General features: G+C 40.9%; 1 protein-coding gene across 3 annotated transcripts in view; it reads left to right on the forward strand.

Moving 5' to 3' along the window:
• Positions 1–16,270, forward strand: part of LOC108311892 (neuroendocrine protein 7B2) — a 51,986-nt gene extending 35,716 nt beyond the window's left edge. For 2 of the 3 annotated variants that reach the window (XM_037742373.1, XM_017539531.1), the window contains exons 3-5: positions 404–553; positions 4,983–5,095; positions 11,568–12,161. In XM_037742373.1, coding sequence (XP_037598301.1) covers positions 404–553; positions 4,983–5,095; positions 11,568–11,738 — 434 coding nt within the window. In that variant the 3' untranslated portion in view covers positions 11,739–12,161. Of the gene's footprint in view, positions 1–403; positions 554–4,982; positions 5,096–11,567; positions 12,162–15,692 lie in introns of those variants that run through there. The other variant, XM_017539532.2, reaches the window with a different exon arrangement.
• The last annotated feature ends 680 nt before the right edge of the window (positions 16,271–16,950 follow it).

Below are 16,950 nucleotides of genomic sequence, written 5' to 3' on the forward strand. Positions count from 1 at the left end.
ATATATACTTTTTTTTTTAGTAGAGACGGGGTTTTGTTATCTTGGCTAGACTGCTCTTGCACTCCTGATGTCAGGTGATCTGCCTGCCTCAGCCTCCCAAAGTGCTGCAATTACAGGCATGAGCCACCACTCCCAGCCCCTTTCCCATGTTCTCGTAATGCTGTATTAACCTTTCTTTTACAGGATGACATACAATTTGCCTTGCATGGAAATAATATATGTACAGTGCATGTCTGTTTCTGCAACTAAATGTCAAAATCCCTAGAGGGCAAGAACCGTTTGATTTATTTTTCTCTCCCCACAGCAGAAGGCACAGGGCTTTTCCTGTGTGATATACCTGAATAAATATTAGTTGAAATTAATTTAATTGCACTGCAGTGAACTACTTCTGATTCCCTCACAGGTGGAGCTCATGAAGGGCTTCAGCATCTGGGTCCTTTCGGCAACATCCCCAACATCGTGGCAGAGTTGACTGGAGACAACATTCCTCAGGACTTTAGTGAGGATCAGGGGTACCCAGACCCTCCAAATCCCTGTCCTGTTGGAAAAACAGGTAACAGACATGCCCTTGGGTTCTCATGGAAAGTAGGGCTTTGGAAGGAAATTAGAAATTCTAACATCAGCTACAAATATTACCAGCAACTGTATTTCCATTCTGATGGGCCCATGCGTATTTGTAAGCAGATGGGAAGGGGAAACTTATTCTAGAATTTTTGTGTGAGTTCTGGTGTTCAGAGACACCCACACAGGATTTCCAGTGCCTAGGCTTTACCTACTATCTGTGTCTCCCCTTGTTTTGGAATTGATGCACTTTTTAGCACTTGCTCCTCTTTTAATGAAAAGGGGAACATATTTTTCTCCTTTTCCATGAGAAAGCTTCTGCTGATTTTTAATGTCTTTGGAGCCGGTGAGTTTGTGGATTATCCGTGCCTGTTTGTTTTCCTCACTCCTTGTGACAGTCAATGTTCTAACAGTGTCACGCATCAACACCAAGTTAGCATCTTTCCTAAAATCCTGTTTATTTGGGGGTCAGGAGGTGGCATGAGAGAGAAGGGGCTCAGGAAGAAGTTGGTTAAGGAAGAAGGTTGAAATTTTCCATGTTGTTCACTTTCTGCCCACTATCCTACCCGCTAATGCCAAAGAGCACATTGACTGCAGCATGCCACTTTCACTTTCCTGAGCCTTAATCTCTTCATCAATGGAAGGGGGACATAGTCAGTGCCTTAAAAGAGCACACAGTGTAGTTCTAGCTTATCTGAAAACAAAAACAGTAAAAACATAAACTTATACAGACCTGTGGAATCAAGCTCTAGAGCATGGGCTTCCCTCACATTGGTCTTTGAGCAGCTGGCTTTGGTGGTTCGGCATAGCGGCTCTAGACTCTAACTACCTGAGTTCAAACTCCAGGTCAACCTGTGTGGCCTTAAACAAGTTAATTAACCACTTTCTACCTCAATTTCCTTACTGTATTTGCAAAATGGAGGACATTGTGGGAAGTAAATACAATTATCCATGTAAAGCATTCTAGCACAGCACCTAGCATAGAGTAAGGACTCTTTAAGTGTCATCCTGATTATAATTAGCTTTGCTGCCTCTAGTAAATAATGCACCTCTTACCTTGGGCTTGGGTTAGCTTCTAGCACCAGAGTAGTCTTTCTGCAAGCCTAATAATAACAGTTGGTATTTATTAGGTTAGTGCAAAAATAACTGCAGTTTTTGCCATTGCTTTCAATGGGAAAAACCGCAATTAGTTTTGTACCAATATAATATTATTTCTACTTTACATTAAGAACACAGAAGCTTAGAGTGTAACTTGCACAAGGTTATCCAGATAACAAGTAGCTGAACCAAGACTCAAACCCAAGTCTACCTGATTAAGGGCTGTGTACTCAACCACCGGGACATATTGCCTTTCTCTGAAAATTGTGATAATATTGACTACTGAGCTTTTTTTCTTTTTTTGGTTGGAATAGGGTCTCACTCTGCTGCCCAGGTGGGAGTGCAGTGGCACAGCTGTAGTAATTTTCTCTCTCAGCCTCCAAAGTAGCTGGGATAACAGGTGTGCACCACCATGCCCAGCTAATTTTTAAATTTTTTGTAGAGATGGGGTCTCGTTATATTGCCCAGGCTGGGCTCAAACTCTAGAGCTCAAATGATCCTCCTACCCTGGCCTTCCAAAGTGCTGGGATTATGGGTGTGAGCTACCACGCCCAGACATTTTTTTCTTATGATACCCAGAACTGGTCTGACCTCAGCTTTTCTTAAACACAATGCAGCCTCTCTCTGAAAGAGACTGTCTTTAAAAAGATGCCCCTCCTTTCATTTAGGGTGAGGCCTCTGTTTTCCATGGGGCACAAAGCTTCCATCTTGAGGTGAAATAACCAACATAGTTGGATGTGACCAAGCCAATGTGTGGCTGCTGGGCCAGGAAGGCAGGAAAACCTGAATCACTGCCTGGCTCTAATCATGTCAGCCACCTTTTACCTGCTTGTAGGGTTTTGGTTGGGTAGGAAGAAAGACCACATCAGAGTTTAGGGAGTAACAGTCTCCATTGTTAAATCCATTGAATGTGTTACATGCAGTCGTTCTTAAAGTGTGATTCCAGCACTACCACCAGCAGCAGCAGCACCTGGAAACTTGCTAAAAATGCAACTTCTTAGGCCCTCCTCTCTGATTTAACCTATTGAATCAGAAATTCTGGGGTGGGACCCAGAAATCTGTTGTAACTAATCCTTGTCATGGTTGTAGTGCACACTGAAGTTGGAGAATGTTAGAGGAGAATGGAGATCGGAGCTCTGCTGTTGACTGAAGGATGCCACTTTCACTTTCCTGAGCCTTAATCTCGTCATCTCTGGAAGGAAGACATAGCAATGCCTTTAAAGAGCACACAGTGTAGTTCTATGTTATCTGAAAACAACAATAATAAAAATATAAAATCATACAGACCTATGGAATCAAGCTCTGAGAGACAGCAGTCAAGCCGGCACGGTAGAACGGGACAAAATCCCGAATCCAGACACTTTCTTGTCACAGATTGTCTGCCATTTCCTTTGCCCTCCTTCCATTAAACTAACATTTTCCTCATTCTTTGTTCTACCACAATCTGCATTCCAGAATGAAATCACTTGCTAAATTTAGCCGTTATTTGTGAGGAATTGCTTGAATCACGACACCGCACAGCACAGTTGAACGATCCAAGAATAAAACCTTGACTTCTCCTTTCGTGCCGTGCTCTCCTCTGAATTGTGGCCCACTCACCCTGGATCCAGCAGCAGAGCTCAGAGTCCATCTGCTCTTCAGAGACAGGATGTGAATGCTAGGGCACATTTTCAGCCTCAGAGTCACCTTCAGTTCCCAGGGCAGGCTTTCTCTGTACCTCAGTCAGGGCCCCCTCGGAGGTACAGCAGACACAATTATGAAAGGTTATAAAGGCACCATATGCAGATTGCCTGAACTCTCTTGAATTGGTATATTTTCCTACCTGTTAATTGCTATATATTGTAAAAGTTAGATAAATAACTCACTGAAGAGTGGAGAACCACATTAGGGATTCTACAGAATGCTGATGACTTCCACGTTAGCTGCATGCTACTCAGAGCTGAGAGACTGCATGCGGAAAGCTGCTGGGAGGCTTCAGAGCAGCGTCAAGAGCTACACAGCCTGGCTAATTGTAAATAGTCCCCCTTTCAGCATTGATTTTGATGTCTCACTATGTCTTTTAAATGAGACCCTCCCTCTTCCCGCTAACACTGCACAAAATTCACAATCCCTCCTCTGTCCCCCTTCTTATCGCTGTTGTCTAAAATACATTAGACATGGGGAAAATGACTCACTTTTAGAACATCATGCCTAGTAATGATAGAATTTAGATAAAAACAGCATCCAAGAGGGATAGCCGTCTTTCTTTGGCTTGAATGGAAGACATGCTTGATTTCAAAGGGCAGTCATAGTATAAACCATCAGTTAAAGGGAGATGATGGGAAGGGAACTAAAACATATTGCAAACCTATTACGTGCTGGGTGCTGTAAATGTAATCATCTCTCTTCCTCAGGGCAATCCTGTAGCTAAATATTTAATTATTTGCATCTCACAAATACATACGTGAACTTGGAGAGACCAAGTTAACTTTCCAAAGGAATTAAACCTATCTATATCTTAGGAGCTGGGATTTGATCCTTGAGCTCTGCTCTTATCTGACCCCAAAGCTTAAGCCATTATCACAGTAAAACACAACATCAAGTACTGTGTGGAGATTGATGTTGTTGTGTAATGTACTTTCTCCAAGAAGCCAAAGTAGTTTCTAAAGTGCTTGCTCAAGAGAAAACAAAGCGGGTCATGTGCAATAGAAGTATGTTACTTATGGAAACACTTGCTGTTGTAACAGATAAAAAAAATTTTATGGCTCAGCGCAATAGAAGTTTATTTTTCACCCATGAGAAGTCCTGCCAGAGGTGGGTGAGGCTGTGTTGGGTGGACGGTTCAGCACCGCAGACTGCCGTCTTTACACCTGACACCCACAGTTGTCCTGGCGGCATGTAACAAGTTGACCAGCAGATGGGGATGAGGAATGAGGAGAAGTAGAACATGGTATGAGAGGTTTTTATGCTTTTAAATGATGTATTTCACTTCCAGGCCTGGGAATGGAATACATCACTTGTGCTTACATTCTATTGGCCTCAACTGAGGCAAATGACTCCATGTGATTGCAAAGCAAGGCTGGGAAATTACTCTAGCTGTGTGCTAAGGAGGAAAGGGAAGTGGGTTTGGTGAACAGCCAGTGAGCCTCTGTACAGGAGTGGGGTTTGAGATGAGCAGTCCTATCTAACTGGATCCTAGAGGGAAGGTGGCTTGTAGTGTTCCAAGTTACTACTGATGTGAACAGATTCTGACCTTTGGATGTCTAGTTGTTTTTGATAAATTAACTCTGAGAATAATAATAAATGTATTGGCTGTTCCTCAAAAAATCTTTGGCTGTTTGCAGTAGATGATGGATGTCTAGAAAACACCCCCGACACCGCCGAGTTCAGTCGAGAGTTCCAGTTGCACCAGCATCTGTTTGATCCGGAACATGACTATCCAGGCTTGGGCAAGTGGGTAAGCCCTATCTCAATTGTCAGTACATTTTGCACTTTGGTACTCTGAAGGTGCTGATGGCAGGGATGAGCAATATGGGCAGAAGGAGAGAAGACAAATTATTTAGAAGCTCATTTTTCAGAAATCTCTGGTTGTGAAAGCTTCAAGTCATTACTATTCAAGACCACACTCATGTGTCAGTATACCAATACACTCAGGCAGCAGTATACCAAATCCATCCAAACAGACTGCAACCTAACACTGGCCGTAGTCTCCAGAGGCTTCTACTCTGGTGTACTTCACAGCCTGTGTCATACACATCCTAAATTTCCCAGTGTTTCCTGCACCTCTTATAGGGTTTTATCAAAGGATATGATTTTTTTTAAGTGATCAGAAACCTTGCAAACTTGATCTCTAAACTAAGGGAGGTAATCTCTGCAGAATCAAGGGGAAAAGGAGGCCAGAGCTTAGAAACAGACATATGTAATTCTGCTTCATGGAAAGAGAAAAAAAATCCAAGATGTTTAGCAGTGAGATTGCTGTCAGTCCCAGGTAAGTGCGTATAGCTGTCAGTTTAAGGGAGCTGTTTATAAGCACTTGGAAAGAGAAATCACGACCATTTGGCATTGATGTGCTAAAAGCAAGTCTTGCCAATCTAATTATTTTCTTCCGTTTGCCAGCATTATTCATTTATTTGCCAGCTTGATGAGGGAAATGAAGTGGGCATGGTGCATTTGGACTGTTGCAAAGTATTTGACAAGATCGTTATGTTCCCCTATTGGAAGAAGTGGCGAGATACAGCCTAGGCAATAGAATATCACCAAAGAGGACTTGTTAAACAGTCCATGTAGATAGGGAGGGAAATTTCTCAGGGTATTCTGTGTGTCTGAGCACTACCCCTCTCCACATTTTTATCAATGTTTGTAATAAAAATATAGAACATGTACTTATCAGATTCCCAGAGGACGACATGAAGTTGGAAGGGATACCATCAGATGACAGAGTTGGGATTCAACAAGATCCCAGCAGACTAGAACAATGAGCCACACAAGATCAGAACTGAAGGGGGATATGTCTGTGTTCTATGGTTGGGCTTATATAAGCAGATGCTGAAGCCATGTGAGAAAAGTGGGAAATACCTAGGAGTGTTCATTCACATGAAACAGTAGGTGGCCAATATGTCTGTGGAATGAATGAAAGAGTGAATGAGCAAATATTCCAACTCCCTCAGCCCTCATCTCTTCTCAGCTCATTATTGACAGATGGCCTTGTGTCCTACTTCACTGGGAATACAGAAATTTCAAAACTAAACTCCCTCCCTTTCTTCTACATTGTTTTAGACAAAGATGTATCCCTTCATTAATGACCACTTTTATTTTTTTCAGCATCTTGCTTTAACATTGCATTGGCAGTTCCCTCTGCCTTCAACATATACACATTTCCTGTCTTGAAACAACAAAGCAACAATAGTTCTAGGTTAATTTTGCTTCTTCCAGTTTGCATTATTCCATTTTCCTTCTTTTTCATAAACAGTTCTGTTTGCAAGAATTGGTTTGTGGAGCCACTTGTAAGCCTATTAGTAGAGCTTAAACATGTTGAGTTAAATAGAAAATCATCTATAGGTTCTCGAATAAGAGACTGAAATAATAAAAGCCTTCTATAAAAGAAGTTATTTTGGTGGCACATTAAAGGATGAAGTAGAAGGAGAGGAGACTAATCTGAGCCAGGAAGACAGTATGGGGAGTAATTTCAGTTATGATGACTGTGAACACAGTGAAGAAAGGTGAGAATCCAAGACATTTTAAAGGGGGAAAAACTAACAAGAATTAGTATATGGAATAAATGTAGCACAAAGAGGAAAGGAGATACATCAGGTTTCATCTCCATATGAAATGGAGAGCATGAGCTTTTTCTATGAGTGCACTTTAGATAGAAAGAAGAGAGGAATAGAGGGAGGAAGGAGGTAAAAAAGAGAAGAGAGAGTGAGGGAAAGAGTAGATTACTGAGGAGTACTGGGAAGGGATCCATAACAGGTGAGCAAAGCATTCCCAAACAGAAGTAAAAGGCAGGTCTAAAAAGACACAAAAAGAACAGATTGAGCCCGCTGTGTTCTAGGCACTATGCTAGATGCTCAGTATACAGGACTCAGGATATGATACAGTTCAGAGAGTTTACAGTCCCATGGTTGAGATGAATTGCATGAAAGTGAAATGAACCCAACTTAGCACCATTCCGCTTCATGTTTTGGCTGTATTCTGAGGGCCAGGGGCCATTATTAGGGAAGATGGAAGACAAGGGTAGCGTATGATCCAGGACTGAGGACTGGTGTGGCTGATTGGGATAGTAGCCATTGAGGAAGTCAAAGGCACTAAGGAGAGCAGCGCTGAAGTCTCAGGTGGGACGGTCTTCAGCCTAACTGGTAGGCTAGAAATGAGAGAAAGAAAGGAGGGAGACTGAGTAAAGGTGTGAGTGAAGGCAAGAAGCCCAGCTGGTGGTGTGACAAGGTAGGAGGGATGGAAACATCTCTTTTCCGCTTTCTTCATCTCTTTTTGAAAACCTTCACAGATTTCTCTCACCAAATTCCACTCACTTCCAGTGCTCCAGTATGAGGCCAACCACTGTCCTTCATTCTCTGTGCTTCCTTCTCGAAACACTGACTTTAGTTTCTCTCAGTCTTTCCTACTCTTTGTCTATATTAGAACTAAGACTAGAATCTAGGACCAAATGTGAAAGGAAAATATTAGAGATCAATGACCACGAACCATGTTTAGACACCTTTTGTCATCTGCATTTATGTGTTTGCTTAAACTTGGGTTTCCTTGTTTATTTTCTCATTACCCCCTACCAGTAAAACATGATTTCCTTGGTTTTCACATGGAATTGTGAATTGAGTATGTCTTGCTTTTCTAAACTGGTGACCCTCAGACCTTCCTCAGTGCTTATATGGAATAACAATCTCAAGCTGGTCTTCAGCCCAACCATCCTTCAAGTTAACAGAAACATCATCTTTCACGACAGAACAGCATTAAGACCCTGCTTCCTTATCTGCTGATAACGCCTCCTTGTTTTTGACAATAGCTGGACCTGAGCTGCATCTTTAACAATGATTCACATATTACACATTTCAGTGTCTGTCTTGTTTCCTGCATTTCTCTCTCTTTGTTAATGCACCAAGACACATTTATTGAGGGCACATCATATGCCTTCCAGGCATGGGAATGAGAATGCAAAGTTGAATAATAGTAGTAATTGTATTACATAGTACACAATACTATAATACAGTAGTAAAGAGTAATATTTATTGAGCACATACTAGATGCCAGACACCTTTCTAAATAGTAATCTCATTCAGTCTGCACTTCCTTGTCATTCTTACTTTCCGGATGAGAAAATTCAGGCTTGGGGAGCTGAGGAGCCTGCTCAGCACACACAGCTGGAATTTGAACCCATCGTCTGACTCAAGAGTACTTTACAGGCTGAATCCGTTCCCCATCTTTTCATGGCTCATTGCTCCTAACGTGTCCTGTGTGGTAGTCCTATTGAGTCCTGTCGAGGGCTGGCTGCTTTCCAGACAATGTGTGTGACTACAGCAGTGGTGACCACACTGGCTGGCTACTGTACATGCCAGCAACCCACTCCTCCTTTACACATTAACTGCTGAGTGATATTCGCTTAAGAAAAAGTTGTCTCAAAAAGCAAATGTTTCTCCTTTCCAAATGCTTTCATACCTTTTCATGAGCAGCTGATCACAGCCAGAGCCTGAGCCACAGAGATATGAGGGCCTACAGGCCCCTTCCTGACCTTTTTCTCTTTCCTGACCTTAACATGTTTATTGAGTCAAATGTTCTTCAGTGTGGATTTGACTCAGGTTTCCATGTGATTAGACCTGAGTTATGCCTTTTTCGATATGTCCTGCTTAGTATTTTACATCAAGAAGCACATGATGTCAGTTTGTCTCATGACTGGTTGTGTTAACTTTGTTCACTTAGTTAAAGTGGTGCCCTCTAGGTTTCTCTGGTGTAAAATTCCCTTGGAAATTAATAATCTGAGAAGACACTTTGGGGCTGTGTAAATATTCTGCTCCCTGTTGAACTTTTAACCAACAAATACAGCATCCATTGATGATGCTTACCAGATTCAATGATAATGGTGATAGTTGCAAAATGATTATTTTCTTTCTCCACTGTTCTTTCTGCATTTAGTAGTTGACATTCTATTCTAAGCAAGAGTCTCCCCTGCTTCTCTGTTTATTTATTCATAAGTCTGTTTATTTATAAACTATAAGTATGGATTCATGAATTCCATAATGGACATTATTATGTGTTTTGATGTTCAAACTGTCCTCAGTTTGGCCAGTGGGAATCTCCTCAAGCTGCCTTTTCTTTCCTTTTGACAAGTCCCCATCATTTTTTTTGAGTACTTCTTTACTTTCTGACCTAATTAGATATTCTATCTTCATCAATTCTTATCCTTTCCTTCCTAGCACTAGAATCAGATATTTCTCCAGGAAGCCCCCTGGTTCCATTTAGGAGTGTAATTTGAAACCAAGATCTGGACAGTTGTCCAAAATCTTGATGGCACCATGGAAAGCCCTTTTAATGAACTTGAACCTGCTACTCACATGGGAAACAGGCTCACCACTCCCCAGAGAATCAACAAGGAATGGATGTGAGGAGAGATAACTGATTTCCTTTCTCTCAATTTGTATGCTTCTCTTACCCATGCCATACCAGCCAATCTCTGCCTTCAAGTCCATACAATAACAGGGCTAATTAGGAATGTCTCAGACACATTCATGCATGGATAGGGAATCACTATCCTGCTAATCCTAACCCTAGCTCTTAAGGAGATATGGGGACTGTCTTTGGAAGGAAGATTAGCCAGACCTTTTGCATTTCTTTTTGAATGAAGACTTTTATGGGTATGATCTGCCCCAAGATCTTCTAATGGAGAATTAACTGATGCTGCCTTTACCCAACTGATGGCACAGGGGACCTCTGCCAGGGCTGGTTGACAGTCTCACCCCGTGGTACTGGCTCTCAGCTTCTTCTGCACTCCGTTTAGCTCAGACAGCTGAAAACGATGGTGCACATGAAGAAGCCATTGTCCTCAACCCTTCCCTGCCTTCCCAGCTCTAACACCAGCTCTTCCGACATTCTTTGCCTCAGGAGTTTTTACAACCACAGAAAGGCAACCACAGACTGAAGAGAATGTGCCTCGCAGCAATATCCTCATTCCTCAAGGAAACGATCTGCAAGTCTGCCTTTTCTCCCTTCTGATATTAAATTGATTCATTCCCCGAAGTGAGCAGTAGATAGAGGTTGTAGCCAGTACTGGCGTTTTTTGGCAGTAGAAGCTTCTTCACTCCTGGTACCGCCTCCCTGCATAGTTGAGGTTGGGCAAGAGATAAGCATTGTAAATTGCAGGTGGGGTGGATTTTAATGAACATGAAAAATGATGAAGCTCATTCTTGGCATTTGTCATTTTCAATTCCAAATCTACCACTGAAAATAAATCTGGATAAGTGGACAGCTCAGAGGATGCATGTTGTATAAACTTGTTCCTTATCAGAACTCTGTCATTGTCTTTTTTTATTTTTTTCTTAAATCAATGTCAGGATATTTTATTTAGAACAAAATGAATCACCTCTTTTATACATTATTTTCCTCCAGATAAAAAAATCAAATAAATAAAACAACACAAGTAAAGCTCCCCCAAATCCCCTTCTCCCTTTCTGCCTTCAGGTTAAGTGTTCTGTCTTTTATAATCTCAATAAAAGGGAAATCTGTTGAGCATGTGTCTGATATTCTAGAGCTCATTTAAGCCCACTATGTGTTTGAAATACAGCAATATGTGGAAACACTTATACAAACTGTGGTAACAGAGCCCTCCCCCCGACACAGCATAACTTTCCTTTCTGCCAAGAAGTTTTTTGGCAGTTTTTAAAAGGTTCACTCTATTAAAAATGTTATAGACCAAATGGTTTTCCAATTGTCTTGACTGGGGGCACTGACTTACACCACAGACGAAATGGTTGCAGAAGTCAGAATGTCTCGTTTATTTATACAGGGGATTGTTGTTAATAGTCAGACACTACTCTAGAGAGCAGTTTATGTGTACAGTTTATAAAAAGGGAGTTAGAGACAAAAATAAATGAGATAAAATTATTTGTTTTAAACAAAGGCTGTTCAAAGTGAGGAGATGGGTTTCCAGCGCCCCTTGTGTTTTAAAATGCCGTTTTTCCCTGTTTACATGATTGTTGATGACATTGGTGTGCCTCAGGGCATTGCAGAGGACTTTATTAAAAGCTGAACCACTACCAGCTTTTCTCTTGTGGTCTATCTTTCTGACACGACATTCCTTTCATCTAGTTTTGTTTCCAAAATATGTGTATGCAAATATCCGGGGGACACACCAAGTATTGCTTTTAAAACAGACATTCACCAAATTTGATCCATACTTCTGCATTTGTTTTCTTTTCTCCCCATTCTAGAACAAGAAACTCCTTTACGAGAAGATGAAGGGAGGAGAGAGACGAAAGCGAAGGGTAACACGCGGCTGGCTGGGCTGTTGCTGGGATGCTTGGAGTTTTCTGAGTGGGGAAGCAAACAGGCTGGAACCCTCACTTGCTGGGGAGTCAGAATCCTCCCTTGTGCAGTCCTGAGAAACACTGGTCTCTGTGATGAGGGCCACGCCCAGAAAGTCTGCCCTTGCTTTCTGCAATGGCTCTCCCAAGCTTTAGCTGATGGTTTTTAGTGGAACTCCCAGTGTGTGGTGATTCCATCACCTCCATTTCCTTCAGGAAAGGTGTATTGCTTCCCCCATCAGTGTGGTAGATATCTGGGGAGACATGAGGGTCTGTCTGCCCTCCTAGGGTCCGTAGGCCCTTGGGGAAAACTAATCACACATCTGTATCAGTTCTATAAAAACACAGGACAGAAACAGGGAAGTGCTGAGCTGCATGCTCCAGGAAATAGTTTTGAAGGAATTTGAGAGTAAAAGAAGAGATGAGCAAACCTTATTTCTCCTATATATCTTTTTTCTTGGCCTAGCCTGACTGATGTAAGATCTGCTATATCTATAATATGTGTTCGCTATCTGTTAAATTTACTACAGGCTTAGTTTTAAGCGATCCCAGGACTGCCCAAGGTAAGAACTTGGTCTAGGTACTCCACATTTAGCTACTTCATAGACAATGTTGCCTCATGTAAAACCCAATATCACATTTGCTTTGGGTTTCCAGTGTATTTTATAACATCAAGATTTAATAAGTGATCAAAGTCCATTCTGCTAATCCACTGGTACCTTGCTAGGCAAAAGGGCCTGGCCACCTGCCTCTTTTTTCTGATCAGGTGAAAGGGGGGGAAATCACCCTGCTATTACATGGTAAAGTGCTATGAGATAGTGACCATTTTAGTTAAAATGTACAAACCTAACCATGTACTCAAAGCCACTGACTATTTATTCAGAAGAGCAAGTGCCTGGAACCTCACAAAATGTGGGAATCTGGGAAGTGGTAATTGTGGCCATTCTGATGGGTTTTGCCAAATTCACTTAGAGATAGCTTCAAGAGGTGTGGATTTTCTGGCCTCAGCGTCAGTCCCCGGGCTCCCACAACAGAAGGTTCAAGCCGCTGTGCTGCCTGACAAAACACCGAGGACCTACAGCTATTTTCTGTGCAAGAAGTACAACATTTTTACCTCTGGAAACAAATCTTTTTTGAGGAGAGTTAACGGAGTTATTAAGGGTTTTTTCTTGGTGATGACAGCTTCCAATAGCAGACGGTGACAGAAAGGGTCCAAAGGGGACAATGTGGTCTTGAGAGAACATCAAGAATTCTATTCTAGGAGCTCAAAATACACATAATTTACCAGTAACATGGCTTGAATATCTCCCTACAGTGCAACAAGAGCATTTCCAGATAAGATCAATGACTGACCCAGAATGAATAACTTAACCTGAAGCTTTAATTGTCTCTACTTCCTGGCCCACCATTCCTTCTGCCCTAACTCAGTGAATGACCATGGGTCATGATTTAGGTCATTTTTCCATGAGACTAGTGATTACCAAAACTCAGAATGCTGGCTAAGGCACGTGTTATAAAGGATTTTAGTCACAATTTCCTCCACATAGGAAAGGCTTAGAATTTACGAAAAGAAGGGTCACTTTGACCTAGAGATATCAAATTCTTCCTACTCTTAGGCATCTACAAAGACCCATTCTCATGCCATAAACCATGGCCTGATAAACCATGGATTAATAAGGAAGCAACTTGGCCCCTGCCCAACATCGGTCTCAGATACTGTTCCCATCTTGATTGAAGACCTTAACATGCCCCTCAACCCCAAGTGCATGAATCAATATAAAGAAACTATAAGCTTTCTTTTTTGACAGTGAACTCCTCCTCCAGTGAAGCTCAGCATCTGCTGTGAGTTTCCAGAGGGCATTGAAAGCAAAGATCCAATCCCAGTGGTTCTTCCAGTTGTGAAATGGGAATAATGTTCTCTGTGTACCCTACAAGTCTCTTGCCCAAGTGAGAGAAGATAAATATAGAAGTGCCTTGAGTTCTTCAGAGCACAATTATAACCAAGGCTCGGCTACACATGGTGGCTCATGCCTGTAATTCCAGCCCTTTGGGAAGCCAAGGCGGGTGAATCACCTGAGGTCAGGAGTTCTAGACTAGCCCAGCCAACATGATGAAATTCCATCTCTACTGAAAAAACAGAAATTAGCCAGGCATAGTAGTGTGCTCCTGAGAGAGGAGAATCGTTTGAACCCAGGAGGTGGAGGTCGTGGTGAGCTGAGTTTGCACCGCTGGACTCCAGCTTGGGCAACGGAGTGAGACTCCGTCTCAAAAACCAAAAAACAAAAATCAAGGCTCATTATTATTCCTAAGTGCTGGATTTAATACTCAGTTAAATATTTATCAAAAAAGTTCACCTGATTCCTTTTTTTTCTTCCTCATTGATTTTTCCCCTCTCCTCCAACCTTTGCATGTTCTAGGTCTGGGCAGGGCTTTCTCCCATGAGAAATGTTTCTTCTCAGCGTTGCGACCAAACCCCATGTGGCTTTATTCAACTTTATGTACTTACCTAAATCCAGTTGAATTCCTAATTGCTTCACAAATAAAAGGTCAACCTACCTTTAGATAACTGTTAACTTTTAAACTTTTAAGCTGTATCTTGTTATATTTTAGATCTACTATTTATCTTATTTAAATAGCTTATGAACCTTTTAATCCCATATTTGATCAACTTGAACATCTCGTATCCTCCTTTAACATATTCGAATTTTTGGAATAAATATTACTAAACAAAATGTTTCTGATGCTGAATATACTTTTTCAGTACACACTTGCTCCACTTACCCAAAGATTCTGATATGATTCCCTAGGGTAGGCCAAACCACTGTCATTGATAAAAGGAACTTTTATCATTTTAAATATTTTTAAGATGAATTACCAGCAAGGTGTTGTCTTGTGACATGTCACTTTTCAGATGTCTGAAATTCTCACCTTCTTTGGATGCATCTTTGCAGAGTGAGTTGGACCTTTCATGATTCATGCGTTTACCAGTCAGAATGTGAAAGAACATTTGTAAATGCTAAACTCCAGTTTCATTCCTTCTCTTTTGGACAATGTCTGCTCACCCTTCAAGAGTCATGGCAAGCCATGACATAGACAAGAGAAATCCACCTGTAAACAACCTCCATTCATACATGGGAATCTAGCATGCAACAGGGATTGCTGATCATTTGTAACTACAGCTTCTTTCTTATATTTTTGTTCCGTTATTGGAAGGCAATTTCAATATACAAACATCTTCCAAAACTTTTGAATTTTTTTCTGCTTGCTAAATACTATTTTGTAAAGTTTCAGTTACTAGTTCAAATCCAAACCTCAAAAAATAGATATGTATTAGAGAAGGAATGGAAAAATCTTTACTCATTAAGAATACCAGCACATGAAAGTCATTTCAGAGTACAGAGTCTTGAGTCAAAAACAAAGGAGCCTTCCGGGAAGCTTCCTTTTTCTCTTTGGTTTTTTAATTTGACTGAAGGAAGGTAGAAATGATTGCTCGAGCCTCTAAGGAATTCTCTTTAGTAAAATATTGGCATGGAAGAATCAATCTCAGCAACAGGATGATCTGCGACCAATCTTCTGATGCTAATTCCCACTTGGCCCTACTCTTCTCCTTTAGAACATTCTTATTGCAAAATATAATTTAATGCATTTTAGATTCCCTCTCCTACCTAATGAGGGCCATAGAATAGTACTTATCTTTCTGATGGGTCTTGGTATCTATGTTACTGGCAAGGACTACTAACAAAGATTTGGCTTACCCCAAGAATAATTTTTTAAGAGACCACATTGCATCTGATAAAGAGCTCTATAGTTGTGTGAAAAACACAATTAGAGACATCTATCAGTCAGAAAATGTTCCATAGGCCACTGAAATATTAATTAGTACACTGGAATAATTGGTAGTTGGTAGGTACCAGTGGTATATTGTTGTTAACCCGATAGGCCAGAAACAATTCTTGTTCATTTCTTTTCTGAGATGTCTATATCTGATGTTCACATATGACACCAAATCACATGTTTTTTGTTTTTTTTCAGAGTATCAATCCATATCTACAAGGACAGAGACTGGATAATGTTGTTGCAAAGAAGTCTGTCCCCCATTTTTCAGATGAGGATAAGGACCCAGAATAAAGAGAAGATGCTGGATGGATGAAAACCCACATTACCTGTTAGGCCTCAGCATGATTTATGTGCATGTGTTAATAGAGCCCCTGTAAATGGCAGCATGTTTCTTACATAGATAATTATGGATAAAAAGCAGCTGTATGTTGATAGTGTATTGTCTTCACACTGATGGCCCTGCTTTCTGCTAAATTAGATAAGAGCTTTTCTGTTTTTTTGGGTTTTTAAAATGTGAATTTGAAATGATCATAAAAATTGAAATGTGAATGTCAACAATAAAAAGCAAGACTATGAACGGCTCAGATTTCTTGCAGTTTAAAATGGTGTTTGAGGTTGTACTATTTTGGCCAAGCCTGTAAAAAGCTGGCGTTTGATTTTGATTATGTAGTTCATCCAGCCCTTGGGCATTGTTATACACCAATAAAGAAGGCTGGACTCAAGGAGCTCACACATTTCACTTGGCTGCATCTTAACAAACATGTATGCAAGCATTGGCATATGAAGTTTTCTTTTTAAAGCACTATAAAGAACAATTTCTTTGTTTACTAGAACAACCTGATCTACATACATGTTAGTAGATGATCCTAACAATAATGCTGTGGACTTCATGGCTCTGGTATTATCCCCATTTTACAGGTGGTAGAACTGAGATACGTTCAACACAGCATTGGGAATAACCAGCAAAATCCAGCGTGAAGAGACTCTGCAGGATAAGTAGCCTAGCTCTTTTCAATAAATAAATGGTAGGAGGGAAAAACGGTGGGGTACTATCATAGATTTTAAAAGGCTTAAGAGACATATGAGCCAAATACAATGTTTGTGGGTCTTATTTGCATCCTGACTCAAATCAAATTAAGAAAAACTTTGATCAGACAATCAGGGAAGTTTGAACAGTGACTGAATATTTTGGTATGGTTTAAGAGTTACATAGTATTATATAATGGCTATTTTTTAAAAAGTGCCCTCATCTCTCAGGGATAAATATTGAGTGATTTACAGATAAAATTATACAATGTTTTGGATTTGCTTTAAAATAATGCAGTGGTAGTGTTGAGGTGAAGGGGTGAGAGGCAATAGGGCTATAGATAATCAAGACTGGCATACACTGATAACTCCTGAAGCTGGGTCAAGGGTACCTGGGAATTAATTGCACATCTCCTTCCTTTCCTTC

The sequence above is a fragment of the Cebus imitator genome, unplaced genomic scaffold (assembly GCF_001604975.1).
Source record: "Cebus imitator isolate Cc_AM_T3 unplaced genomic scaffold, Cebus_imitator-1.0 Scaffold119, whole genome shotgun sequence".
NCBI classification, from domain to species: domain Eukaryota; kingdom Metazoa; phylum Chordata; class Mammalia; order Primates; family Cebidae; genus Cebus; species Cebus imitator.